At 57.8% G+C, this 25624-nt stretch overlaps 2 protein-coding genes across 2 annotated transcripts in view; one reads left to right on the forward strand and one right to left on the reverse strand.

The window, feature by feature from the left end:
- Positions 1-1878: 1878 nt before the first annotated feature.
- On the reverse strand, positions 1879-7833 carry LOC103348532 (collagen alpha-1(I) chain). Its single transcript, XM_070062559.1, has 3 exons — positions 6816-7833; positions 5600-5856; positions 1879-5286 (listed from the first exon to the last, which is right to left on the reverse strand). Exons 1-3 carry the CDS (start codon positions 7831-7833, stop codon positions 5248-5250), a joined length of 1314 nt encoding a protein of 437 aa, XP_069918660.1. The 3' UTR covers positions 1879-5247.
- The window catches only part of CMIP (c-Maf inducing protein), a 220650-nt gene continuing 202785 nt past the window's right edge, over positions 7760-25624 (forward strand). The window contains exon 1 of the mRNA XM_051847041.2: positions 7760-8368. Within this exon, the coding sequence (XP_051703001.1) occupies positions 8069-8368 (300 nt within the window). The 5' untranslated portion in view covers positions 7760-8068. The remainder of the gene's footprint in view (positions 8369-25624) is intronic.

Genomic DNA, 25624 nt, shown 5'->3' on the forward strand with positions numbered 1-25624 from the left:
GCCCCTGCACCCAGTGGAGGACCTGGAAGAATCTGCAGCCTCCTGGCTTTGGATCAGCGCAGCTCTGGCCGTTGCGGCCATTTGGGGAGTGAATCAGTAGATGGAAGAGCTCTCTCTCTCTCTCTGCCTTTCAAATAAAATAAAATCTTCAAAAAACATCTGAAAATGCCATCGTTTCATTGTTAATAACATGCTCCCTGGCTTTGCATGCTCTGTGGGGCTGCGCCAGGCATCCAGTCCCACCAGTAGGACTGTTCATGAAGTCCTCATGAATGAAAAAGACAAGGCATTTGTCTCTTTCTTTAATTAAAATAAATAACAAGCAAACCTTACCCATAAGTGGGAAACCCATGGATAATCAGCAACCAAAAGAAGCAGACAAGGACACGAGCGCCAGCGTGGGAGAAATCTCAGAACTGTTAGGGGTGACAACAGGAAGAAAGGACCCAGCTTTTGTTCTGTCTGTTGGATGATCGGGCTGGAGAAACTATCTCTAGTGGCAGAAGAGGCCTCAGGATTGTCCAGGGCCAGGTGGGTGGCAGGGGCCACTGCAAGAGGCACAGAGAAGCCTTGTCTGGTTGTGGGGTGTTGTGAACCCACATCTGATGAGGCGGGGATTCATGGGTGCTCACCTTCGTCGCGACCATACCACCCTGTCGTGCAATGCGCGCACTTTATGACCTACAGATTCTATCTCCATGACAGCAGTTTGCAGAGGAGTCCAACCTTCCAGCGACCGTCGCGTCATCACTACCGAGCTTCCGGTGTGTGTGTAAGTCAGTTGAATGATGGATTGTGAAAATACGTATTAGTTGCAGAAAAACGTTCAGCCCTCTGTAATGTTTTTTTATTAGCCTCAGACTTAATCATGTGGTGGAAGTGAGAAGCATAGCACTAGGTGTTCCCTTGCCCGGTGCTGTCTCCAAAAACCCAGGTGGGGGGTGACACGAGTTATAGAGCTGTTGGCCAGACTCCTCCCCGCCCAGCCTATAACAGGCTGCTAGAGACCAAGTCCAGATCCCTCCTCCTTCCCCCTCTACCCTCCTCACCCTGGGCCCTAGAAACTGAGCTGGCTCCCATCAGGCTGGGAGCAGAGGGAAGAAAACAGGACACCTTTCCTTCTAGCAGAAGAATAAATAAGCACATTTTATTATTTGATCAGCACATTAAATGCCATCGGTACAGAGTGTGTGTTCCGTTATGTTGGTGTCTGATGCCTGTTAAAAATAGGTTCGAGAATGCTCTCCTGGCTGATGTCACTTAGAGACATCAAATGACGAGGCTCCCGGAGAGCTCCCCCAAAGTAGCAGTGCTATGGGCAGCTGTGCGGTCGGGACCACTCGGGAACGTTGTTGCCTGCTTTTGGTGCTTGGCATTTTATTACACACTTGGCCTTGTGCCATTCCATAGGCTGTAAAACACGACTTCAAACAGGCTGCACCTTATTCCCTGACAGTCTGCTGATGCTGGCTGTGAGGTCTTTTCTCCCAGACCCCACGGATGGTGTGGGCACACAGCAGCCTCTTCCAGTTGATGGGGAGGGGACAGCAGCTGCCTTGAAACCGTGGGTTCTCAACCACGTGGGACGTGGCCTCCCAGGTGACCCTCGGCAATGTCTGGTGACATTGTTGACTGTCATGACTCAGGGATGGCTCCTAGCACCTAGCAGGCACAGGCCAGGTACGCTGGGAAGCATTCTGTTGTGCGCAGGCCAGCTGCCCATCACCCAGGGTGATCCAGCCCACAGCTGCTAATGTCCATACTTTTTACCCCTGCAGGGGGCGCTATGCCAGGTCACCACAAGATGCTCAATGGAAAATGGTGTTAAAAAATCAGCTTATTTTGATGCGAATTTTTTGAAATCTAGGCACACAAGCAGCCTTCAAAAAGTTTATAAAAAATGCACATTGTATGGGTTACAAAAATTTACACTGAAATAAGCTTATCTTTTTAAACAATTGTCTTTGTGAGGTGGAGGTACACACATAGAGAAACATATAGGTAGGCAGATAGACAGAGGAAAAAGCTCTCATCTGCCTGTTTACTTTGCATATGCTTCAAACCAGTGGAGCTGGACCAAGCAGAAGCTGGGAACCTGGAACTCAATGAGACCTTCCACACGCTAGGCAGGAGCCTGGTAACTTGAGCCATTACCGCTGCCTCTCTGGGTTTACATGACAAGGAAGCTGCAGTCAGGAGCCAGAGCCGACGATCAAATCTAGATACTCCAATGAGGATGTGGGTGTCTTAACCACTAGGCTACAGCCCCTTGTTAAACTTATCTCTTCATTTATCTTTTCTTTTCAGGGTGCTTTTTGAAACACCCTGATGTCTAAAGTGTCTAGAACTTAGCCACTGCTCAGGTATTGGGCAAGTGGGAAAGATTGAGAGGCATGGCCCAGGTAGAGGGCTCATCCTCAGAACTGTGTCAACAAGTGCTCTAGCGTAACAGTGGCGGCGTGAGATAACTCACACTTGCTGAAAATGCTGTGAGCTTGACCCTGACGCTCGCTGAATTTGTGTGACCCAGGAGGAAGGCACTGTGTGGTTTACTCTTTACAGAAAACCAACAGAGATACGCCAGCAGGCAAAGGGGAGAGGAAGGAGCGTGCTTTCTCTCTTGGCATATTTTTGGGGAGGGTGGTGATTTTGGGGTGCTGTTTGGCTTTCCCAGTTGGCTGTGAGCTGCACAAAGGCAACACCTTGAGTGAGTTGACTCTGGAGTACCTGACCAAGTCCTGGATTCTCAGGTACGTGGTAAGAAATAAATGTCTGTGGCAGGTGTTGTGGCATAGCAGGTCAAGCTGCCCCTTGCCATGCCAGCATCCCATATGGGCGCTGCTTCCTATCCCGGCTGTTCCACTTCCGATCCAGCTCTCTGCTGATGGCCTGAGAAAAGCAGTGAAGATGGCCCATGTGCTTGGGCCCCTGCCACCCAGGTGGGAGACCTGGATGAAGCTCCTGGCTGCTGGTTTCCGCTTAGCTCAGTCCTGGCTGTCACGGCTATTTGTGGAGTGAGCCAGCGCTCCATATCTCTGATTCAACTTTCAAATAAATGTCTTAAAAAATGTGTTTAATGGAATTGCATGAGTGAGGCAGGTAGTGTAGCTCAGGGGCCACAGCACTGGCGTTGCAGTTAGATACACAGCCACACAAGCCCTCGTGAGACAGTGATGTGCTGGAACCGACCTACGCTGGCTCATGACAGGTGGTGGTTCATGTTTCAGGAATTTTGTAAGCTGGTTCTCAAAAAGCCATGAACACCATTCAGTTGTATAAAGTCACAATTAAAAAAATTACATTTTAAAAAGGTAATACAACTCATCATTTCCTAATTGTACTACGTTTTGCTGGTGGCTCTGTTCTTGCAATTAGTAGATCTTCCTTAGGGGTCACCAAACATTTTTATTTATTTTTCATCTGAAAGGCAGAGTTACAGAGAGGCAGAGGCACAGAGAGAGAGAGAGATCTTCCATCCATTGGTTTACTCCCCAAATGACCACTACAGCCAGAGTTGGGCTGATCCAAAGCCAGGAGCCAGAAGCATCTTCTAGGTCTCCCACATGGGTCCAGGAGCCTAAGGACTTGGGTCATCTCCCACTGGTTTCCCAGGCACGCTAGCAGGGAGCTGGATCAGAAGTAGAGGAGCCATGACTGAAACCAGTGCCCATATGGAATGCCAGCACCTGCTGCATTACCTGCTATGCCACAGCACCAGCCCTCAAACTTTTTTAGTAAATGGGTCAGATGATAAATGTTTCAGGCTTTGCAGTCCATGCGCTGAATCTGGCCCCTTGGCTGTACTTCACTGACCCCTGGCCTTTTGTATCTGGATTGCAGAAATCCTCTGTTGAGATAAATTATTTCTTGCAGGTGATGTTATGGCACAGCGGGTAAAGCTGCTGCCTGCACCTACGGCATCCCATATGGGTGCCTGTTCAAGTGTTGGCTGCTCCACTTCTGATCTGGCTCCCTGCTAACGGCCTGGGAAAGCAGCAGAAGATGGCCCAAGTGCTTGGGCCCCTGCACCCGTGTGGGAGACCTGGATGGAGCTCCTGGCTCCTGGCTTTGGTCTGGCCCTGCTCCAGCTGCTGTGGCCATTTGAGTGAAACAGCGAAGGGAGCTCAATCTCTCTCTCTGCCTTTCAAATAAATGAAATAAATCTTTTAAAAAATACTTCTCCATTTGAAAAGCAGAGAGAGCGCTTCCCATTAGCTAATTCATTCCCCAAATGCCCATAAGAGCTAAGGCTGGGCCAGGCTGAAGCCAGGAACCAGGGACTCAATCCAGGTCTTCCCCATGAGTGGCAGGAACCCAATCACCCGAGCCATCGCTTGCTGCCAGGCAGGGTGCACGTCATCAGGTAGCAGGAATAGGAGTGCAGCCAGCATTCGGAGCCAGGCCCTCTGAGCATGTGGCGGGGGCGGGGGGGGGGCAGCACGTTCTCCCTCCAGGGTCTATGATGCGTATTGGTAGCTTGTAATTGGCCACGGTAGGAGCGTTTACACCAGGGAGGTTGTCAAATTCTATAAATTAGGGCTTATCTTTCTTTGGTAACCTGTTAAATCTCCACCAGTGCTCCAATGGGTACAAAGAAAGAACTCTGTCTGCCTGGAATGCGCTAGGGTGTGTATACCCCTTCACAGTGGGCTTGCGGGGAGGGAGACCACCCTGAGGACATCCACCACAGCTTGCCCGCTGGAAGGAGGGCTCGGCTCTCCCTCTCCTGGGGTCACTGCTCTCCTTCCAACGGCCACGACGTTCCTTTACCAGATTCTCTAACAGGAGAGGAAAGGGCTCATGTCTTCTCTGTCTTCCTGTTGCTCTGCAAACATCTCAGGTTCAGTGTTGGAGGGGTGGACTCTCAAGGTCCTGGACCAGTCCTTTGGAGAGTCTGGATTCCCTGGCTTTGAGGGGGACTTGGGTGCCTGGTAGATCAGCTTACGCCTCCTTCAGAGGCTGGGGAGCAACAGGGCTGCTGATGGGATGTGATGGCTGGATGCAGACTCCTTTCCAGGACAGAAATCTGGGATGGCGGGAGGGGAGGGGCTCTGCAGCGTTATCCAGGTCCCAGTCTAGGAGATTGGGGACCTGACCGTCACTATCAACGCCTTCCCGTCTCACCCTGCCGACTTACTGCGCAGATCTCACACTGGCACTTTCTGAAATGCCAGGGAGCGTCTGACAGTCACTGCACTCGTGTTCAGCGACGCCACGTGCACACAGGCACTTTTCTTCTCGCAGTGTTCACGGCAGCTCTGTTTCTCTGATTTCAAAGTCTGGTTTCTGAAATCAAGAGGCACTATCATGTAGAGACGACATCGATTTCATTCAGGAAGACGTTACAGAGAAAGACAGATGGAACGTCTTCCAAAGTCCCCGGAGAGGTGGGAAAGACGAGGAATTTAAAGTCAGGGGGATGCCCCCTCTGAGCCTCAATTTCTCACCTGTCAGCTGAGGGACGATGTCAAGTTCTGCCTCCCGGGCAGACTGGAGGAAGAAGTGAGAACCAATGCACACCCCCACCCCTGCAACAGTCCCTGGCATTGGGTGCTGGTCCTTCCTTCCCCGACGTTCCCACATCGCATCTGCCACTCACCCACTGCACCTGGCAGTGCTGAGGATGTGTGGGGTGGCTCCTCTGCCTCCTGGAAACTCGCCTGGGTCTGCTGTCGGCTGGTGCCCTGCATGGCCAGAGGAGGGTGCCTGGATGTCTCTGAAGTGGACGGCAGCCTCCCCTGGCAGCGACTTCCAGCTGACCGCCATCTCCTTCCTCCTGGGCGCCTGTGACAGGTTCTTCCCTGGCTTTCCCACCTCCAGGCACTCCTCGGCCACGTCGTGCTGCAGCCAGTGACCCTTCCAAGATGCCATGTGGAAGTCACCACCACGCACAGACCACACGACAGCTCCCCGCTGCTCTGGACCCCCCCAGAGTGCAATTCACCTGGCAGGTCAAGCGTCCTACCAAGTCTGTGCCTTTGTGTGGACCATTCCTCCTCCCTGCAGCTCCTGTCCCCGTCTTCATCTAATCCTGGAGATCGCTTGGAACCAAGACAGGGCCCCGGCACCAGCTCCTCACCCCACCCCGCTTGGCTGGTCCAGGCATCCCTTCTCTCTTCCTGAAGCCCCGGGCACAGTGTGGGTACTGTCTGCTTCCACACGGTCCCAGACCCAGAGCTCCTTGCTCTGTGGTTAAGATGCGGGCTCGGGAGTCGGAGAACCCTCGGCAGAATCCTGCCCGGCTGAGTGAGCCTGGGCAAGTCACCTAGCCTCGCCGGCAGGATGACAACACATGTCACAGGGCGGCAGGCAGGCAGGCAAGGTCCTTAGCATATAGGAAGTCTCCAGCCACTGCGGCTGTTACAGTAATAACCATCACAGCCCCGCTTCTGGTGAGCCACCAGCAGACAGCAGGAGCTCAAAGATCTGAACAAATGACCCAACCCCACCCCTGACGGACGGGGGACTTCTCGACACAACCACCCCCTACACCCACATCTGTATCACCAGGTGGGGCCTCGGCCTCCCTTCCTTCTTCAGTGGTTTTCTCAAGCTCAGAACTTGAAGGAAACACCAGCCAGTCGTGGGGACATACCAGAATTTCTAGTTTTCTAACCAGAGCCTTCCCAGGGGGCACCAGGAACAGCTTGGGCCACTCCCGGGGCGGCCTGCAAGCGCTTTGTCCGCGGTGGAATGAAGGGTGGGATCTGCCTTCCACCCGCTGCCCCGCAGCCCCTTGCCAGGTGGTCTGTTCTGGGGTCATTCGCCACGCCACGCAACACGGCCCGCACACACGCACGTGCTCACACAGGCACCTGCAGGGGGCCCGCCGCGGGGGCGTGCTGGGGTAAGGAAGCTGCCGGGTGGCCCTGGTGGTCGCTCGCTCGCGTCCAGGTTGGCGTCGGCGAACTGTGGTTCATCTCGCAGAGTCCAGTCCTGGGCTGGCGCGGGGTCCGGGGTCCGGGGTCCGGGGCGGGAGGTTGGGGGAGGGGCGGCTGGGAAGCTCTGGGGCGGGGGTGACGCTTTGTTATCAGGGCTCCTCAAGGGGGTTCTGTTTCTAGGGGCAGAAGCAAGTCTGGGAGCCCGCCCCCACCCCCGAAGCCAGGGCCCACGGCCGGGCGCTGCGGGGCACAGTCTGAATTCGAGGACATCGCACTGTCTTCTGGCGCCGCTAGCCCACGCAGGGGCGTCGGGGGTCCCGCGGCGCGGCCCAGCCCCTCCCCAGCTGCCCAGCCCAGGGCCCGGGCCCACAGTCACCACCCGGCCGTCTCCGCAGCCGCCGCGACCCCTCCGGCCCCGGCTCCCGCCTGGGCACCGGCGGGGGCGCGGCTGCCGTGACGTCACGCGCCCCGCCCCCGCGGCCCCCGCCCACTCCCCCACATTCCGGGCGGGGCGGGTCTGGCCGGTCGGGGCGCGCCCGCCCCGGCCCCCTCCCCAGGGGCCGCCCCTGCCGTCGGGCCGCGGCCGCCCCCAGCCCGTCCCCGCCCGGGCCCGCCGACTCCGCCCGCGAGCGGCCGAAGCCGCGGCGGCCGCGCCGTTGCCGCCATTGACGTCAGAGGGGCGGGCACATGACCCCGCGGGGACCAATCGCGCGGGCGCCGCGGCTCCCGCAATCGCCCCGGTAGCGCGGCCCGCGGCCCCCGCCCGCAGACGCCCTCGCCGGACGGACGCGAGGACCCTCGCGCCGTCCCCACGCGCGGCGGCGCGGGGCCCCCCGAGACACGCCCGCGGCCCGCCCGCCGCCCCCGCCCCCGCCCCGCGCCCGCCCTCGGCCCTCCCCCTGCCCGCTCCTCCCCGCGCCGCCCGCCGAGCCCGGTCCAGCGCGGCGAGCATGCACCCGACGAGCTAGGAGGAAGCCGGCAGCCCCGCAGGAAGCGCCGAGCGCCGGCCCAGCCCGCCGGACGCGCCGCCCCCCGCCCCCCCCGCCGCGGGCAGCGCCCCCTCCTCTGCGGGCGCCCCCAGCCCCACACCCCCCCACCTTCCCGGGGGGTGGGGGGGTGCGGGCCGCCGGATCCGGGGGCCCCGCCGCCCCAGAAGCCCAGGACAGCCCCCCAGGCCCGGCGCGGCCATGGATCTGACGAGCAGCTCGGGCGGCGGCGGCGACCCCCGGCAGATCGAGGAGACCAAGCCGCTGCTGGGGGGCGACGTGTCGGCCCCCGAGGGCACGAAGATGGGCGCCGTGCCGTGCCGCCGGGCCCTGCTGCTGTGCAACGGCATGAGGTACAAACTGCTGCAGGAGGGCGACATCCAGGTCTGTGTCATCCGGCACCCGCGGACCTTTCTCAGCAAGATCCTCACCTCGAAATTCCTGAGGCGCTGGGAGCCGCACCACCTAACGCTGGCCGACAACAGCCTGGCGTCCGCCACGGTGAGTCGCCCGCGCCGCGCCGCCCGCGCCGCCCTGAGGGGCCGGGGCGCCCCCCGCGCGGCACCCGGGGCCCCGGGCCTGTGTGGCGGCCGCGGGGGCGCCCCGCTGCCGGCTTCGCGGACTCCGAGGCCCGGCGCGGGGTCCCGGCCCGGGCCGGGTGCCTGGGGACCGCCTGCCCGCGGCGGCCGCGTCCCTGACGGTCGGGACCGTGGGATCGACCCGGGGCCGGGCCCTGAGGGCGGCGGGGGTTCCCTTTCTGGCAGCCGGTGGCGCGTCTGGCTCCGAGCTGCAGGGAAACAACAAAACACAGCCAGTGGGCGAAAGAAAAAAAAAATGGAAACCTCAAAACCCCCAAACCCAGACGATTTCCAGAAGCCAGCTTCTTTCTTTGCCTTGCGCGTCCTTTATTCTTTTCTGCGGCCCTGGCTGGCGGGCGACACCGGGCGCCCCCGGTCCTGAGGTTCTCCCCGGCACGGTGGGAGGGTGGGAGGGTGCAGACGGAGGGCTGAGGGCCGGGGTCCCGGAGCGCCCCCGGCCCGGGGGGGCGGACGCGGGTCCGACCCGTGAGCGCGTGCGTGCGTCGTGTGTTTTGTTGCCGGAGGCTTCATGTTGTTTTTGATTGACTGTATGGCCGGGACTGGGTCAGCTGGCAGAGGTGGAGACCGGAAACCATTGATCTGTTTCTGAAATCAAGTCCGCAAATGGTGGCCTCCTTCCTACGTGGAGAGACAGCTGTGGTGGGGTCGAGGGCGGTGGGGGTGGGGGTGGCGGGCAGGAGCCTGAACGGGATGCTTTGTGTTTTGAAACAAGGACAGTTTCAAATACCAGCTGGGCTGGGGCTGGGGCTTGGCCCTGAGCCTGCCAGTGGGGGTCCCATCCTCTTTGGGGAGGGGGCTGGGTCTTCCTGGGAAGGCTCGCGACACCCCCCACGGTGAACCTGTTTACTAAGCCCAGTGGGAGGGGGCAGAATCCTCCACCGCCTGCCCACACCTGTGCCAAGAAAACCCAGCCAGGAAACAGGGTATCGCTTTACACGGCATGTCACAAGCGTGTAGCGTGTGGAGACACTTCCCCGGCATCCATGTTCCCTTGGCGGTGTGTCACAGGCCGTGACACATGCTGCAAGGAATGGGGAGGGGGGAAAAGTTAGTTGCGGAATCCTACTCCTCGCTCCCAGCTCTCCCTGAGCCCCGATGCAGTGAGGCACCCGAAGACTTTTAATCTGAATTTTGAGCCCGAGGTACTCCGAGCCCTCGTTTTTCTTTTCCTGGGCGCGTTGGTGCTGTGTCTGTCTGCAAGGACTCCTTGCTCAGGGAGCTCGCGGGCGTTCCGGGCTCAGGCTGGTGCATGTTCTTAAACCTGACCGAGCCCCAAGCCTCAGCGCTGGGCTTTTCACCTGCTGGAGCAAGAACCTCCGGGGATTTGCTGACACAGAGGGGAGGACCCAGTGACCTTGGCACCTCCCCCTTGGGATCTGGAGCCCCCAGATCTGGCTTCGGAATTCTCAGCTGGCTTGGGGGGGGGGGTAGTTCCATCCAACTTTATTCTTTTTTTCTGCCTCCCCTGCAATGAGAGGGAGTGGGGACAGAGGAGAATGGCTGGGATGGACAGTGACCTGCCTAGGAAGGACAGGTTGGGCCACTGCTCCCCCTGGGAGGAGCCAGGAGTGCCCTGCTGCCCGTGTGTCCGTTTGGGGGAGGCCAGAGGCCCTGACTTAGCCTTCTGGTTGCTCAAGAGGTGTGTCTGCGAGGGAGGGAGGGAGAGAGGGAGGGAGGGAGGGAGGGAAGGAAGAGGCTGAAATCACACACTGGTTCCCGAAGGGGCTCCAGAGGCCCTTGTCCACTGGGCCCCGGCCCACTGGAGTGTCGCGTGGGTCTCTGGCAGAAGACCTGTGATGTCCAGTATTGGCACCGAGGGTTGTCCTCGGAACCAGATCCGTCTTGGCAGAGGGCGTTAAGAAGTGTGCAAGGAGGAAGTGTCGTCGTGATCCTCTCTCTACTGCCTTGCGACATCAAGCCCCGTATGGAGGGGGGTGTCCCTAAATATAGCCCTTGCTCTGTGGTGGACTCCCGTTGTGGCCACGCTCCCCCCTGCCAGGGCCTGTGAACACGGAGGTGGGGCGGCTGAGGACAGGCCCAGCTGGAGCCAGGGCCTTCAGGGCAGAGATGGGGTTGGAACTGCCACCTGGGACCATGTCCCATCACGAGACACCTGGTTGGTGTCCAGGCTCCCTGGGAGGCAGAGGAGCCCCTGTGGGCTTTCCCTGAGGCCTGGTCGTTATGTAATCTGTCTGCATTTTATAGTGTGGCCTAGGCACTCCGTTGAGAAATTCCAGCCCGAATGAAACAAAGGTGCCTTCGAGTGCAGCTCGCTGCTACACAGACCCCGCGCAGCCCTGTGGTGTGCGCCTTCTCCGGGACCAGGCTCCGGCTGCCCACGTGTCAGGGCTGTTTTGTGTAGGGTCATAGCCTTCCACGAAATGCATATCGTTCTTATTTTAAGTCGGCTCGGAACCATCTGGTAATTATCCGGTTAATTGTGTGGGTTTCAGGAACAAGAGCCAGAATGATTGATCTGGATTCAAACCAATAAACAAACCAAATACACGCTTTTGCCCAAACCGTCTGCAGAGTCTGTCTACACTGATCCAATTAACTGAATCATGAACGATACAGACCAGACTCTCAGAACCAGCTGCATCAAGCCGGGATGCGAGCATATGGGGGCTCCCAGTCCCACCTGGCGGGCGGCTCCAGCTGGGTACGCCCCTTGGTCTGAACCTCTCTCTGATCCCTGCCAGGGAGACGCCAACAGGGGTCTGGTGCCATGGGAGCTGACCACTCCCTGTTGTCCGGGCCCTGGCCTGGCTACAAACTTTGCCCTCTGTGCGGCTTGTTCGGAGCCTGCCCTGTGCCTTGTCTCCTGGGCCGGTTACTGATTAAATCCTTGCAGAGCCAACAGTGTGCTTGACATGGCTTGTGACAGCCAGCCAGGTTTGATGCACTCTGTGCTTGGAGACTTTGGATCCAGAAGGCTCGTAAACAAAGGAGGAAGCACGCAGGCTGCCGTGGGAGGGGAGGTGGAGAGGCACTGGCCTCCTCCCTGGGGGACGAGGACCACACCTCTGGGGGAAGGGCCTGCCTGCCCAGGCTGTGGCCTGGAGGTGGTGTCTCCTTCCCCTTTTGCATCCAAACTTCCCAGTCCTGGGCCTCCGCGGACCTTTCGGGCTGTAGAACCTCGGCGTGGGTTGTACCCTGCAGCCAGGGCTTCTGCATACGCAGCCGGGTTCGGCAAGACCAGAATCCATGTTGCCTTTCTTGTCCCTGGGCTGAATCCGAGCACCTGCTAGACGTGTTTGTCGGCTAGCGGAGGGCTTTGTCTGCAGGCTTTGTTTGCTCCGCACCAAGGAAGTACAAATAAGCTGCCTGCCTCTGACTGCGTCTGCCTCTTTCCCATGTGGCACGGGTATCTCAGAGCTGTGCTGCCTTCATTCGCTGGGTAGGGGCTGGGGCGCGGGTGACAGCAGCAGTCTTCATTCAGAAGCCGTAATTCCTCAGTGGCTCCTCTGTAGGTTTTCACTCCTCTGCTGCTTGGTTGCAATGGCTCCAGGTGTCTGATCAGAAATCAGAGAAGAGAAGCCCCCATGCTTCTCACGGGTTTCCATAGTCTCTGGCCTTCTGAGCTTGGACTTTGTTTAACAAGTCCTGGCTACCTACTGTGTGCCGTGTGCAGGGCTGAGAGCTCCGTGCCAGCATGGTGTGTTTTCTCCTTGCGAATTCAAATTTGTGTCCTCCAGAGGAATTGCACGCCCCATGGGTATTCACCTGTGTGTGTGCCCGCGCGCGTGTGTTCATATTGGTTCACTTTTGCCCCACCCCCAGCCCTCCCCAGCACTCCCATCCTCCCGTTGGCTTTCTTTGATGGTTTCTGTGGCAGTGCACACAGAGAAGTGTTTTCTCCCGATGCCATTTGTCACGAGAAGCTTTTGGAGTCTATCAGATTTGTTTCCTAGATCACTTTGTCTGGTGGAGGTGGTGGAGGGGAGGGGTGGAGGGAGGATCGGAGTCCTGTCAGCAGCATGCGCCGTCTGCCCGCCCCAGGCTGCAGCAAGTAGGCGCAGCTGTGGAGGGAGTGTGTGTTGCTGCAGACTTGGGCCAGCCCAGGTACAGGGTCCTGCCCAGTGCCTGACTTGCATGTCCCCCTAGCTGGCCCTGCTGCTGGCCGGCTCCTCACCCACAGGTGCCTTGTGGGCCTGCCCGTGCCTCGGCACCTTACCTGGCAGTGCGAGAAGGCATTTCTGGGGTACTGTCCCGGGCAAGGCTCTAGGGAGCCTGGCGGTTGCACATCATACTGAAGATAAAGCCATCTCAGGGCACCTCCCGGCTGGTTTTGGGACAGCAGCCTGGCCTTCTCTCCGGGGGCCAGCAAAGACCGGACACTTGCAAAGAGTACTCGCCTGGTGTTTTGTCAAAATGAATGTTTTCAAAGGTTCTTGATGAAAGGATTAAGTGAAGCAGCCGGGGACAGGGTGTCTGTCCTGTGGGGCACCGCAGGCTTGGGTTTGGCATCCCATGGGCTGGGTCTGGATTCTGAGGTTGCAGCTTCCTGGCTGTGTGACTTTTGGTGTGTTGCTTTCCCTTTCTGGGCTTGTTTTTCCTGCGTGTAGGGTAGATGGTTGTACCTCATTTATAGGGCTGCCCTGAGCCTGGAGATATAGTTCAGTTGCGCACTTAGGAAGTCAGCCTGCACACGGTGGGGCTATGCCGAGCGACTGGCATTCCAATTCCTGTTTTCCTCATTTCCCTGAGAGAGCGCCCATGGGGGTCTGTGCAGATGGAAGGGATCCTTGCTGTGTGACCACGGGCAGCTCTGCGGAGACCCGGAGCTAAGCAGTGTATGAGGCAGGGGAGTCGTCACAGGAGTTCAGGGAAGGTTCTTCAGGGGGCAGAGTCTGGTTTCTGAATAGAGAAAGATGGACTTTTAAGAAACTTGAAGCGGTCACCGCGCGCAACATGTATTCAAGTAGTTGCACCAGGCAGGTGAGGAAGATGGAGTTTGGTTCTACTCCAGCCCCCGCAGCCCCTGGCTCCGCTCTCCGGAGGCAAACGCTGTTAGCCGTTGCTTCTCTTTTTTTCTTTTCTTTTCTTTTTTTAGGATTTAGTGCTTTTCATTTATTCAGGAGGTGTGCACACACATAGATGTCCACACACACACACACACACACAGCCCGAGCTCCCATCTGCTGGTTCACTCCCCATGTTCCTGCAGGGGCCGAGGCTGGACCAGGGCTGAAACCTGGAGCTGGGGACTCAGTCCGGGTCTCCCACGGGGGTCGTGGAGACCCAGTCACTTGCGCCGTCACCGCTGCCGCCTCCCAGGGTCTGCATTCTCACAAAGCTGGAGTCAGGAGCCAGAGCTGGATGTCAAACCCTGGCACTCTGATACGGCCCATGGGTGTCTTGCTGACAGCTACTCGGCTAACTGCCTGCACCTGTTGCCCATTTCCTGTGTGACCTCCCTGCCTGTTGCGGGTCTATACCCCTAGTTCACACTGTTGTTGTTCACTGGACAGTGTAGTTTGGAGACCATTCTAGATCCATGCGTACACAGCTGCCTGTTCTTTTTCACTGTTGTCTAGCATTCCTTTCGAGGGGCACCGTGATAATGTGTGTCAGCCATCCCCTACTGATGGGCAGTTACCTTAGTTCCAGTCAGTCTTTTGTTTCAAACAAAACACTTTGCATTTTTCTTCACTGCGGCTGTTTTTATTGGACAGCTTGATTTTCCTTTTCTCCTGGAGAGAAGGGAAGGCAGCGCCGCCTGGAGCTGTGCTTCCATCGGGGTGATCGTCACTGTCCTGGCCTGGTCCTTTGGGTGGCTTGGCAGCTCGGTCCATGAGGAGCATTCTGAACGAACCTGGGACTCCGACAAAGATGCGCTGCCTCCTATCCCAGGATGGAGGTCTCAGTGAGCCCACCCGAGAGCCTCTGATTTTGTCCCCAGACTTCCTGCTGCCCCTGGCACGGAAGCCAGGCTGCAGGGTCCGCTGGCAGAGAGGGAGGAAGTAGTCCTTGCTCCTCCTCGCCCTTGGCTGTGGGTGAGCGCCTAGTGTGTGTGGTGGGTGCTGAAGGAGACTGGTGTGATTTGAACAGGAGCTTCTTTGACGTCAGCAGCGTGCTGATGTGTGCACACGTGTGTGTGCATGCATGTGCATGGGGGGGTGCCTACTGCGTGGATTGAGGCAGGGGTGGGGACAGAACTATCGTTGGTGCTGAAATTGGTCACTGTGTTCAGGAGCCATTTCTTGACCCCAGCACTTGCAGAGTGTTTAGGTCGATGTCCACAATGGCCGTGAGGTAGAGGAAGGAGAACACAGTGGGCCCAGCCAGGGCTGTAGCCAGCACACAGACTTTGAGTCTGACAGGTGAGCCTGAATCGTGTGCCTGCAGCTTCCTAGCGGGCGACCTTGGGCAGGTCACCTAACCTCTGTCCTTATCGACAGTGAGGATTACAGAGGCTTCCTTTTAGCATTGATGGCAGGGTTAAGGGAGCTAGGGCAAGGCAGGTCATTCACAAATTCTGCCTGCAGATACATATCACTGTTCTAGGCACTTGGGAGAAAGCAGGATCCTGCCCTTCTGTGTTGGTGGGGGCGTGTGACGTATGGTGAACAGCTAAGTGAGTAAATATGAAATCTGGCAGTTGGGACCGTGGAGGAAACAGATCGGGCAGGTGGTGGGTGTCGCTGTCTCCTACAAGGTGGTCAGGGCAGGAGGTGACCCTGATGCTGTCTGGGAGGAGAGCAGTCCAGGTAGAGGGAGTGACAGGCTTCAAGGTCCTGAAGCTCAATCCCTCCATCCTCCAGCGGCTGTTCTTAAAACAATTCGCCAGCACCTGGAATGGACCAGATGCTCAGTGTGCAGGTAGCTCCTTGCCCTCAGGAAGCAAGCTAGCTTCCTCCCTCCCTCCCTCGCTCCTTCCCTCCCTTCTTTTTTCTTTTTTTCTTTAATTTTTGTTTATTTATTTGAGAGGTAGAGTTACAGAGAGAGAGAGAGAGAGACAGAGAGAGACAGAGAGAGAGAGAAGGGTCTTCCATCCACTGGTTCACTCCCCAAATGGCAGCAACGGCTGGGGAAGCACATCCATTATAGTGCTTCTGTTGTGTGTCCCTCCCTCCCTTACCTTTTTTTTTTTTAAGATTTATTTGTTTGAAAGAACTACAGGATTTGTGTGTGCACGTGTGTGTGTGTGTGTGTGTGTGGAGAGAGAGAAAGAGAGAGACTATCTTCCATCCACTGGTTCACTCCTCAGATGTTGCAACAGGCAGGGCTGGGCCAGGCTGAAGCCAGGAGCCAGGACCTTCATCTGGTCTCTCATGTAGGTAGCAGGGGCTCAAACACTTGAGCCATCTTCTGCCGCTTTTCCCAGGCCATTAGCAGGGAGCTAGATTGGAAGTAGAACAGCCAGGACTTGAACCAGCACCCACATAGGATGCCGGTGTCACAGTCGGTGGTTTTACCTGCTATGGCACAACACTGGCCTCTCGTTCTTTTTGAAGGCTCTGCTCCATCCAAATAAATAGCAAAGAACGGCTGGTGCCGCGGCTCACTAGGCTAATCCTCCGCCTGCGGCGCCGGCACACCGGGTTCTAGTCCCCGTCGGGGCGCCGGGTTCTGTCCCGGTTGCCCCTCTTCCAGGCCAGCTCTCTGCTGTGGCCAGGGAGTGCAGTGGAGGATGGCCCAAGTGCTTGGGCCCTGCACCTCATGGGAGACCAGGATAAGCACCTGGCTCCTGCCATCGGATCGGCGCGGTGCGCTGGTTGCAGCGCGCTGGTTGCAGCGCGCCGGCCGCGGCGGCCATTGGAGGGTGAACCAACAGCAAAGGAAGACCTTTCTCTCTGTCTCTCTCTCTCACTGTCCACTCTGCCTCTCAAAAAAAAAAAAAAAAAATAGCAAAGAACTTCTGTAGTTGTGCCTTAGGAGACTGCTAAATGCCAAAGACCAGAAAAACTTTTGAAACTAGCTTCCTTTGTCTCTAACTATGTTCCAGGGACTGTAGGGTCTAGAATGAAATGCACCTGTCGCTCTGCCACGGCGGTGGGAGGGGCAGGAAGGCAAGAGCAGAAGTGTGATGCCCAGAGACCCCGGAGCTCTGCCTCCCAGCACGCCCCTCCCTGCAGGCTGCTCGCAGAAGTGACGTGGCCGAGATGAGCTGGGGGGGGCTCTTTCTGGAGGGAAGCAGAGGAGCTGGATTCCCCGTCGCCGTTGGGCAGGTGCGCAGGAGTCAGGCAGGGTAGTGAGGCTTTCCCAGCCTGGGGCTGGCAGGTCCAGCTAGGGTCATCTGAAGAGAGATGACAGTGCCGGAACTTCTGTCAGTCCCGTTGCTTGTCCCCACCAGTCCCAGACCCCTTAGCGAGGTTGAGCAGCGCACAGTCTGGTGAGCCCAGGCGTGGCTTTCCTGCCTCCACTTCGGGTCTCTGTGCAGCGCAGGTGAATCTGCTCACTGGCACGTGCACAGGTGTGGGGCAGCACGGGGACCTGGAGCCATGGATCCAGATGGCCTTTGTGTTGGCTAGGGCAGGCCAGCCCTCCTCTGGGAGGCCTTGAGTGGTGCAGCTCCCCTCTTGCTCACATCACAGACCGGTGGGAGGCTCCAGAGGGTTCTGGCCCATTTGGTCACATGGTGTCTGGGCTCCTTGGTACTGCGTTGATGACTTTGCCCTCCTCTAGGTCCTCCACGAGCTGGCTGGGCCTGGGGAGAGAGGTCTAGGACTAGGGCCTCAGCCGGGCCATGTGCGGGCCGGGCCCTGCTGCTGGTCACCAGGGCTGGGAAATGTGGTTTAGGTGTGTGTCCAGGAGGAAGAGGCGGCCGAGGAGGTCGTGGTTACTCTCACTGCTGGGCCCTGGGAGCCTTTAGCTCCTCAAGGTACCAGTGGCAGAGCTGTGTCCCTGGAAGGGAAATCCAAGCATGTGGTCTCTGGTTCCTGGGGTCGAGCTTGGTGGCAGGTTGGGAAAGCGAGCGGTTCCTGCGGTGGCGGATGAAGTCGGGAAGCAAAGGTGGAGTTGTGTGTGTGTGCTTGTCGTTTTGATTGTACACCTGAACAGCTCAGCGCTCATGTGGTTTTCAGAGCAATGCTGGGGTTAGGTGGTACTACTCCCATTTTAGAGACGCTACAGCGGACACTCAGGTAAGGAGAGTCGGCAGGACGTGGAGTTGAGGGTCAGAGCCAGGTACAGACCCTTGCCTGTGTGTGTGGACGTCCAGGAGTGTGTGTGTCTGCTGGAAATTTATGACCTCATTTCTGTCTCCTGCGGAAGCATCATGGTTGAAAATAAGGGACTGGTCGGGTTAGCGTTTGGCAGACATTGCTCTGAGCGTTTGTCAGGTGAGTTCAGAGAACCAGTGTCGGAAAGGGAGTGCCAAGTTTTTCTTAAGGGTGAGCCTCAGCCACTGAGTTTACAAGAGGAGTACCACACACTGTGTGCAAAACAAGTGCCCCCAGGGACTGGGCTTGCTATGCGAGTGCCCCCAGGTACTGGGCTTGCTACGCAAGTGGTCCCATGTACTGGGCTTGCTAAGTAAGTGAGTGTCCCCAGGTGCTGGGCTTGCTAAGTGAGTGGTCCCAGGTACTGGGCTTGCTATGCGAGTGGTCCCAGATACTGGGCTTGCTACGCAAGTGGTCCCAGGTACTGGGCTTGCTAAGTGAGTGCTCCCAGGTACTGGGCTTGCTACGCGAGTACTTCCAGGTATTGCACTGGCAAGGTAGACATAATCTTCCCTCCCAAAGGGCCCACAGTTACAGATGATGACACACCGTAGGGCAAAGTCTGTGTCCTCAGAGAGGAGCACTTCTTGTCTAGTGTTTGGGGAAGGGGGTCTTGCAGTGAAGAGGGTGGGTGGTTTCGGGAAGACTTGGTAGAGAGGCATGTCTGGATGCGTGGAGACCAGACTGAGATTGGTGGGGACAGGGAGCTGTGAGCAAAGGGACAGAGGCCACAGTAGCTGTGAGGTGCTGGGGGGAGTCTTGTGGCTCTCTAGTGGTGGACCCTCCAGGAGAGTGTGGGCGTTAACCACAGAGGAAGGACTGCCCCTGGAACAGAGTGTGCTGCCTTCCCCGGGATGCAGCCAACCAGGAGGGTCCTGATCAGCCACTGGTGGGGCGTGTGGCGGCTTGCGGCGCAGACTGAGGCCTGGCCGGCCTGCTGCGAACCCAGTGTGCCCCTGGCTGGAAGCTGCAGGAGTGAGGGATCTGTGAGTCAGCAGGGCCTGGCGTTAGTCACAGCAAGGCCCGTGCAGCCGCCCTCACGCACGGGGAATGCGTCCTTCGGCCAGGCTGTGCAGGAGGCCCATGCGGGCCGTGTCCGAGACCCTGTCAGGTGCTGTCAGTTTCTGTGTCCCAGACGGGGAAACTGAGGCAGAGCCTCCCGGCAGACATTCTTGGGTGAATGAGTGACCAGGTGAGGCTGCTGCAGCTGCCTGGGCGGAGGTCCTTCCTGCTGGAAAGGAGGAGGGGCGCGGAGAGGGGAGCGTGCACCTTGCAGCCCCTGGGCCCCTCTGGCCGTCACTGCCTCCCTCACTCCTGGCGCTGCCTGATCGAAGCAGAGCCTGTGTAGAGTGCACCTGACTCTGCCCACCTCTTGGTGCACGTGGCCAGCCTCGCTGTGGACACAGGCCCGGGGATTCCTGGCCTGCTGCCATGGCCCGTGAAGAGTGGCAGGGTGGTGCCAGGCCGCTGGGGCTGGGCCTGGTGAGCTCGGGTGGGCTCTGCAGAGCAGCCCCTGCTGCCCTCTGCTTGAAGCTGAGCTCCCAGCACCCCCTCTTGAACCTTCTGTTGCCTGGGGCTTATGGGGAGGCCGCGCCCAGCCTGAGGCTCCTGGGCTGGAGACAGGAGAGACGGGAGGTGGTCCCGGTGGCAGGCTGCAGCTGGGGCCAGGGGCTGGCTGGGCACCTGCTTTGTGTCTGCAGCAAGTTCGTGGCCTGCAGGCAGTGGGGGTGGCAGGGCCTGGGCTGCCTGGTAGAAAGGGGAACAGTGACTTGTTGACATCTGTCTGTCCCTGCGGCTGGTTGATGTTTCATGACCCTGTGACTGAGGCTTGCCTCAGGGATGGGGAAATGCCAGAGATGGCTGCTGGGCTGGGGGTTCCCTGTGAGGCCAGAGAGAGCCCAGAGTCCAGTCGTGTGTGTGTCCAGCATGGAGCAGAGGTGACCCCGGGACAGTGATGGTCACCTCCAGCTGAGAACCTGAGATGTGTTTCTGCAGGTAGCCCTCACATTAGCCCCGCGGGGCAGGAGGGCACAGTGTGATGTCCACAGCCCGGGTCCGGAGCCAGCGGCCTCCTGTTGCCCCTGCGACTCCACAGCAACTCTGGCAACAAGGCCCGAGTCCCAAGCAAGGCAGCGAGCAGAGCCAATTCTTGCATAGCACTCACTGCATGCCAGGCTCCGTGCAGAGCTGTTGTGAGGTGCAGCTGTCATCCCCATTTTGTAGATGAACAAACTGAGGCCTAGAGAAGTGAAGTCACCCACGCAACCCAGCTTGTAGTGGGGAAGCTGGGATTTGAACCCTGGTTCTCTGGCTGCAGAGTGTAATTACGTGGGTGTGATTGGTGAGCAGGGTTAGTGCTCAAGAGCAGAGTGTCACAAAGGCCAAGAGTGACCAGAGTGACCGGGGCTGGCTGTGTGCTGGTCAGAGCGTCTCACAGAAGCGGGAGCATGTGGGCAGAACAGAGGTGGCACCCAGGAGGAGCGGGTCACTCACTGGGAGCTGCGTGGTTGGGGCTCAGCCTCTTTCTGCCTACTGTGCAGATTTGCTCCTCCCCTGCCCCTCCTTGATCTCGGGCTGGTCCCCTTGGCCTCCGAGCCTGTTTCCCAGCCTGAGATGGCCTGACCCTGGGGAGACTGCTCCAGCCTGTTCCGATGACTTGGTCACCCGGAACATGAAGTCCAAAGTCCACAGGCGCCTGGCCCTAGCCTCAGCCCTCCCACGCCTCTGAGCTTTGGCACACACCTTGTCCACCTGCTTGGATTACCTGTCTCCTGCCTGGATGGCCTTCAAGGACCACCTTCCCCTGTTGGGTTGTGTGTGTGTGGGGGTCTGCCCACTAACAAGCAGCTCATCTCCGCTCTGCAAACACAAAGTCAGCTTACACTGGCTGGTGATGACCTTATAAGATAAAGTTCTTCCATAGTCCCACCATCCAGAAATCAGCCATATGCTCATGTTGGGGTGGAACTGTCTGCATGAGCACGCCTGTCACCCACGTGCACTGAGCGTGGTGTGGGTGCAGGTGTCTTGGTGTGTCCAACAGTGAATCCCCCTACTGAGCGTGTCCCACTCTAAATAGGTGTCATGCTTTGCCTCCAGGTGTCTCAACTTTGACACTTTAAAAATGTGGGCTGGTGCTGTGGTATGGTGAGTAAGGCCGCCGCCTGCAGTGCTGGCATCCCATATAGGTGCCGGTTTGAGTCTCAGCTGCTCCACTTCTGATCCAGCTCTCTGCTGTGGCCTGGGAAAGCACTGGAGGATGGCCCAGTTCTTGGGCCCCTGCACCCTCATGGGAGACCCATAAGAGGCTCCTGGCTTCGGATCGGTGCAGCTCCGGCCATTGGCAGCCAACTGGGGAGTGAACCAGTGGATAGAGGACCTCTCTCTCTCTCTCTCTCTGCCTCTCCTTCTCACTGTGTATAACTCTGACTTTCAAATAAATAAATAAATAGATCTTTTAAAAAATACACACATGTTTTTAGTTGAGACATAGCAATTGTATGTATTTGTGGAGTCCGGTGTGATGTTTCCATCCATGTCATCAGTGTGTAGCAGGTCATGCTAACTGGCATTGTCTGTCTTCCAGACACTGTTGTCTTGGGAACATTGGAAATCCTCTCTGCTCTTTTTGAAAAATTCAATTTTCAATAAAATTTTTTTATCTGTCTTATTTGAAAGATAGAGAGAGATCTTTCACCAGCAAGTTTACTTCCCAAATGGCTGCAACCACCAGGGCTGGTCCAGGCTGAAGCCAGGAGCCTGGAGCTTTATCCAGGTCTCCCTCGGGGGTGCAGGGGCCCAAGCACTCAGGCCATCTTTTGCTGCTTTCCGGGCACATTAGCAGGGAGCTGGATTGGAAGTGGAGCAGCCAAGACTCAAACTGGTGCCCACATGGGATGCTGGCCTCGCAAGGCATCAGCTTAACTCATTATGCCACAGCACCAGCCCCGGCACTCCGCTCTTGAGCCCGGGAACTCCGGTTACCAGGCACACACATACATTTTGTAGACAGAAAGCCTAAGTTCATATCCTGGCTCCACTGTTATGAGCTGGGTGGTGGTGACCTTGTTTCTCTGAGCCCCAGTTTGCTCATTTACAAAATGGGGGCAGCAGCATCACCTCGCAGGGGCGCCTTGAGGATTTATCCATTCATCCATCGACAGCCCCTAGGTTGGCTCCATGTCTGGGCTACGGTGAATAGAGTCAGTCGCGCTTGGCATCAGGGCCAGGGCATTCTTTGAGGTGCAGCTGTTCTGCTCATCCTAGGATGCTGAGCACGTGCCTGGCCTCGACCCCCTGGATGCCAGTAAATGCTGCCCCCCACCATTATAACAACCAAAACTCTCAGGAGATGTTGCCACATGTTCCTCTGGGGCCCACAGCACTCCTGGTTGAGAGCCACTTATTTACTCATTTAATCTTGTCACACCTACCCCGTGAGGTCCCGTTTTCCGGAGCAGGTACTGGCCGCCCAGCCTGGCACCTGCCGGAGCCAGGAGCCCTGGCCTTGGAAGGAGTGACGAAGAACCGGCCCGGGGCGGGGTGTTGCACAGCGCCTTTGTCCTGTGTCTGGCCCGAGGTGGGGCCCAAAGCCAGGTAGGCCCAGGGTGCCGGCACTTCCTTCTAGCCAGCGCCCCACCCCCCCACCTTTGATCCCTCCCTGCTGTCCCTGCCTTCACCCTGATGACTCAGGACTTCTGAGATCTGGGTTGGTGAACAAGGGAATTGCATCATGCCAATAAAAAAAAGAAAAAAAGAGAGAAGAGTGAGCATTAGGAAGCTGTGGTGTAAGGAGGAGGACTTTAAACCTGCCTCTTGCCTCCTGTCTGAGTTGTAGCAGGGTGTTGGGGGGATGAGGGGCAGGGTGGAGGGGAGTGCTGGGGGTTGGTGGCCAAGACACTTGGCTCCTCTAGAGTCCCAAGTCCCCCAGGCTGGCACTGAGTTCCTCTGCTGTCTTTGGGGCTAGTTGAACCCCATCTCCAGCAGAGTTGTGAGATGGAAGGTACTGGAGCTATGTGCAGGTCGTGCAGGGGGCATTGCAAAGAGGGGGATCAGGGGCTCTTTCTCAGGTACCCTGGGTAGGCAGGGCCCCCTCTGGGCTGATGCAGTCCCTGTCGGGGCCATGGCTGAGCCCTTCAGGTGTGGCTGCCAACCCTGGCCCCACTGCTCATTGTTTCTGTGAGGGTCCATCCTGCCTGGCCATTCTAGATGGCCTTGCCTGCAGGGGGTCTGCCCTGTGGACTGGGGGCAGAGGACACGTGTCCCCCAGCTTTGACGTAGAACATTGATTTGTTGAGGGAGGCAGAGGCACCACAGACCCCAGCTGGACAGTCCTTCTCTAAAGGGGGACCTGCACGGGGCGGGAGTGTTAGCCAGTCTGTTTTGGGCTCAGATGTTGCGGGTTAGGCTGTATAGCTGTGGTGTGATCCTGCTGTTCCCTCTGTGCACTGGACCCCCTTCCCAGGCTGTCTTGAGAATAAAGGAGGGATCACGGAAGTGCTGAGCAGAGTGTTAATGGATTAATGTGCGAGGGAACTGCACAAAGTTCGTGGAAAACAGAATGAAAGATAAGTTCATTGTGGCGCAAAAACATCTTGTAACCCATGTCTAGTGTTTTTTTTCATAATACACATTTTCCTTGGACTTTTTAAAGACCCCTTATAGGTATGGATGTCAGCATTTTTTGCACCAAGATCAACCTGTTTTTAATTGTTTTCTTGAGCTTTTGGAAGTATCCTCGCACAGTAAGTGCTCCGTGAGCGTGTGCTGCTTCCGGCAGCATCAGCACCATCGTTGTCATGGCTACCACTCTGCCTTGTTAGAATTGCCCAGCCTCGTGCCTGCTTCCTGCAGGATCCTCAACCTGAAGGCAGGGTGGCTGCTGTCAGTACAGGCCTCTGAATGGATAGCGCAGCCCGATGGAGGGAGCCTGGGTCCCTGGCTGTGCCGGGACAGAGGAGTCTCCTGGTTTTCTCGGAAACCCCTACCCTGGTGGGTGACCTTGGAGTGCTGTGACCCTGTGCTATGACTCCTGGCCCCCAAATCTGCCAGGGGCCTTCAGCTGCTGCTTCGGCCCCAGCCTCCAGTCCCCCCAGCCCCGACTGCAGTGGATAGAAACTGGCCACTGTGAGGATTAAGATATTATGGGTGATTTCACTTCAGCTTTCAGCAGCAGTACTTGGGAAATAAGATTTTGATCTCAGAAAATATGATTTAAAAACAGAATTGAAAGTTGCTCTTGTTTTCTAAACGATATTGCCCCTGACACTTGCTGTGGAGGTGCACGGTGGCCTTGGTCTGAGCGGGCTGGTGGGGGAGACCGGCTCCCGGACCTCTCTGGACCCCCTCCTCCCATCCCAGGGCCAGCTTCCCACCGTTGACCCCCTCCCCGCCATTTTGCGTCTGCCACGACCCGAGCACCTGCCGTAGATAGAGCCCAGGCAGCCAGCCACCCTCGCTCTGTCCCGGCCACAGGTGGCCTTGTATGGCCCGCTGCTGGATGTGACGTGGGGAGGTTTCTCAGCCCCCCAGCCCTGCCTGGCCCGTGTTTGAACCCTGCAGAAGGAACCTCTGGGACACGGTGGCTCCGTGTTGCTCGGAGTCCCATCCTCTGGCTCCATCCTCATGCCTGCTCCCAGCTAGGCAGGCAGTTCCCTTCCTTCCTGTTGGATGAGTTCCCGCTGGGCCCCACTTGGGAGCCTTCCAAGAGGCGGGGCTGGCTCCCTGGCTGCCCCCTGGTTAGCGCAGGTCCCACATCTCTTCCTTTCCTGAGTTTGAGGTGGAAACCCCACCCTCTGGGCTGCACGGGTTTCTGAGCCCCTCCCCCCGCTCCCCACCAGCCCAGGGTGGGCCTGGCCTGTGGGGAGCTTGGAGGGCCGCGGAGGAAGGAGAGTGACAGGGTGGTGTTCCCTGGCTGCCTTGGCAGGGAGGTGGCACTCAGCAGCCTCCCTCCAGCCCCCCACCGCCATGCTGTCACCCCCAGCACCCAGCTTTCTGGGACTGCCCCTTCCCCTGTCCTGGGAGCCCAGGTGAGGAGCCTGGCCTGGAGATGGACTGAGCACTTGTCCTGGTGGGCTCGGAGCGGCCCTGGGCCCAGGAACACCGGCCCCGTTGGTCACCCTAGGTAGAATACTGTCTCCTGTGCTTCCTCTGTAGTCCGCCCACACCTCGGTATAATTGTCCTTGTGTTGAAATTTCCTCAAATTACACCATTTCGCGTCTGCTGTCTCCTTCCTCCCGGGCCCAGGCTGAGCCCTGGGAGCGTGGGGGGATGGCGTTGTTTTTGCCGAGGCCCTTCCTTCGCATTTGTGGTGGCCAAGTGGGCGTGGTGCTGAGCACCGGGCAGAGCGGCGCATCTTGGTGCTCGGGCTCTCGCCAGAGAAACACGCTGCTGCTGCTGCTGGCCACGTGGCTGTGTCGGCCCCCGTCCTGGGGGCTTGCCGCCGAGGACTGTCGTGTTGCATCATTGTGACCCACCTGTGCAGGTTTCCTCGGGTGAGGGAAACTGAGGCTTAGCGAGGGGAAGTCATTTGCCAAGGCCCAGAATGGGCAAGCGATCCGGCCGGGGTTTGAATCCAGATGAAGCTCCCTGTGAGGTTAGCACACTCACTGATGAGGTGTTGTTCCAGCACGGCCAAGCCAGACAAAGCGCACACTCCTGCAGCTCCTGGCTGGGACGTACGGGACAGGGTGTCTTACTGGGGGTGCAGGCAGGGGATCTGATGTTTTCCACTTCACGCAGCAGGCTGTGTGCACGGAGCCAGGCGGCCAGCTTTGTCTTATCCAAGTTCGGATACGGTCCTTGTTGGAAAATGTTAGTCTGATTTTCCTTTTCCATTTGTCCCTTCCCCCTTTTTTGTTTTTATAATTAGAATCAGAGCCAGCCAGAGTTGGAAGAGAATCTGCAGGTCGTGTAGTTCTGGGTGGTAAATATATGACACACATGCGGCTCTCCTTATTGCCTGGCCTGTGGTAGACATGGCTAATCGATC

This window comes from Oryctolagus cuniculus, chromosome 18 (genome assembly GCF_964237555.1).
Source record: "Oryctolagus cuniculus chromosome 18, mOryCun1.1, whole genome shotgun sequence".
NCBI lineage: Eukaryota > Metazoa > Chordata > Mammalia > Lagomorpha > Leporidae > Oryctolagus > Oryctolagus cuniculus.

Coding starts and splice junctions, on each gene's coding strand:
- LOC103348532 (XM_070062559.1), bottom strand. CDS start 7,833: ATGCTCGCCGCGCTGGACCGGGCTCGGCGGGCGGCGCGGGGAGGAGCG. Junction 5,857..6,815: donor CCGCGGCGGGCCCCCTGCAG/GTGCCTGTGTGA, acceptor GCATCTTGGAAG/GGTCACTGGCTGCAGCACGA. Junction 5,287..5,599: donor AGCACTGCCAGGTGCAGTGG/GTGAGTGGCAGA, acceptor TCTTGATTTCAG/AAACCAGACTTTGAAATCAG.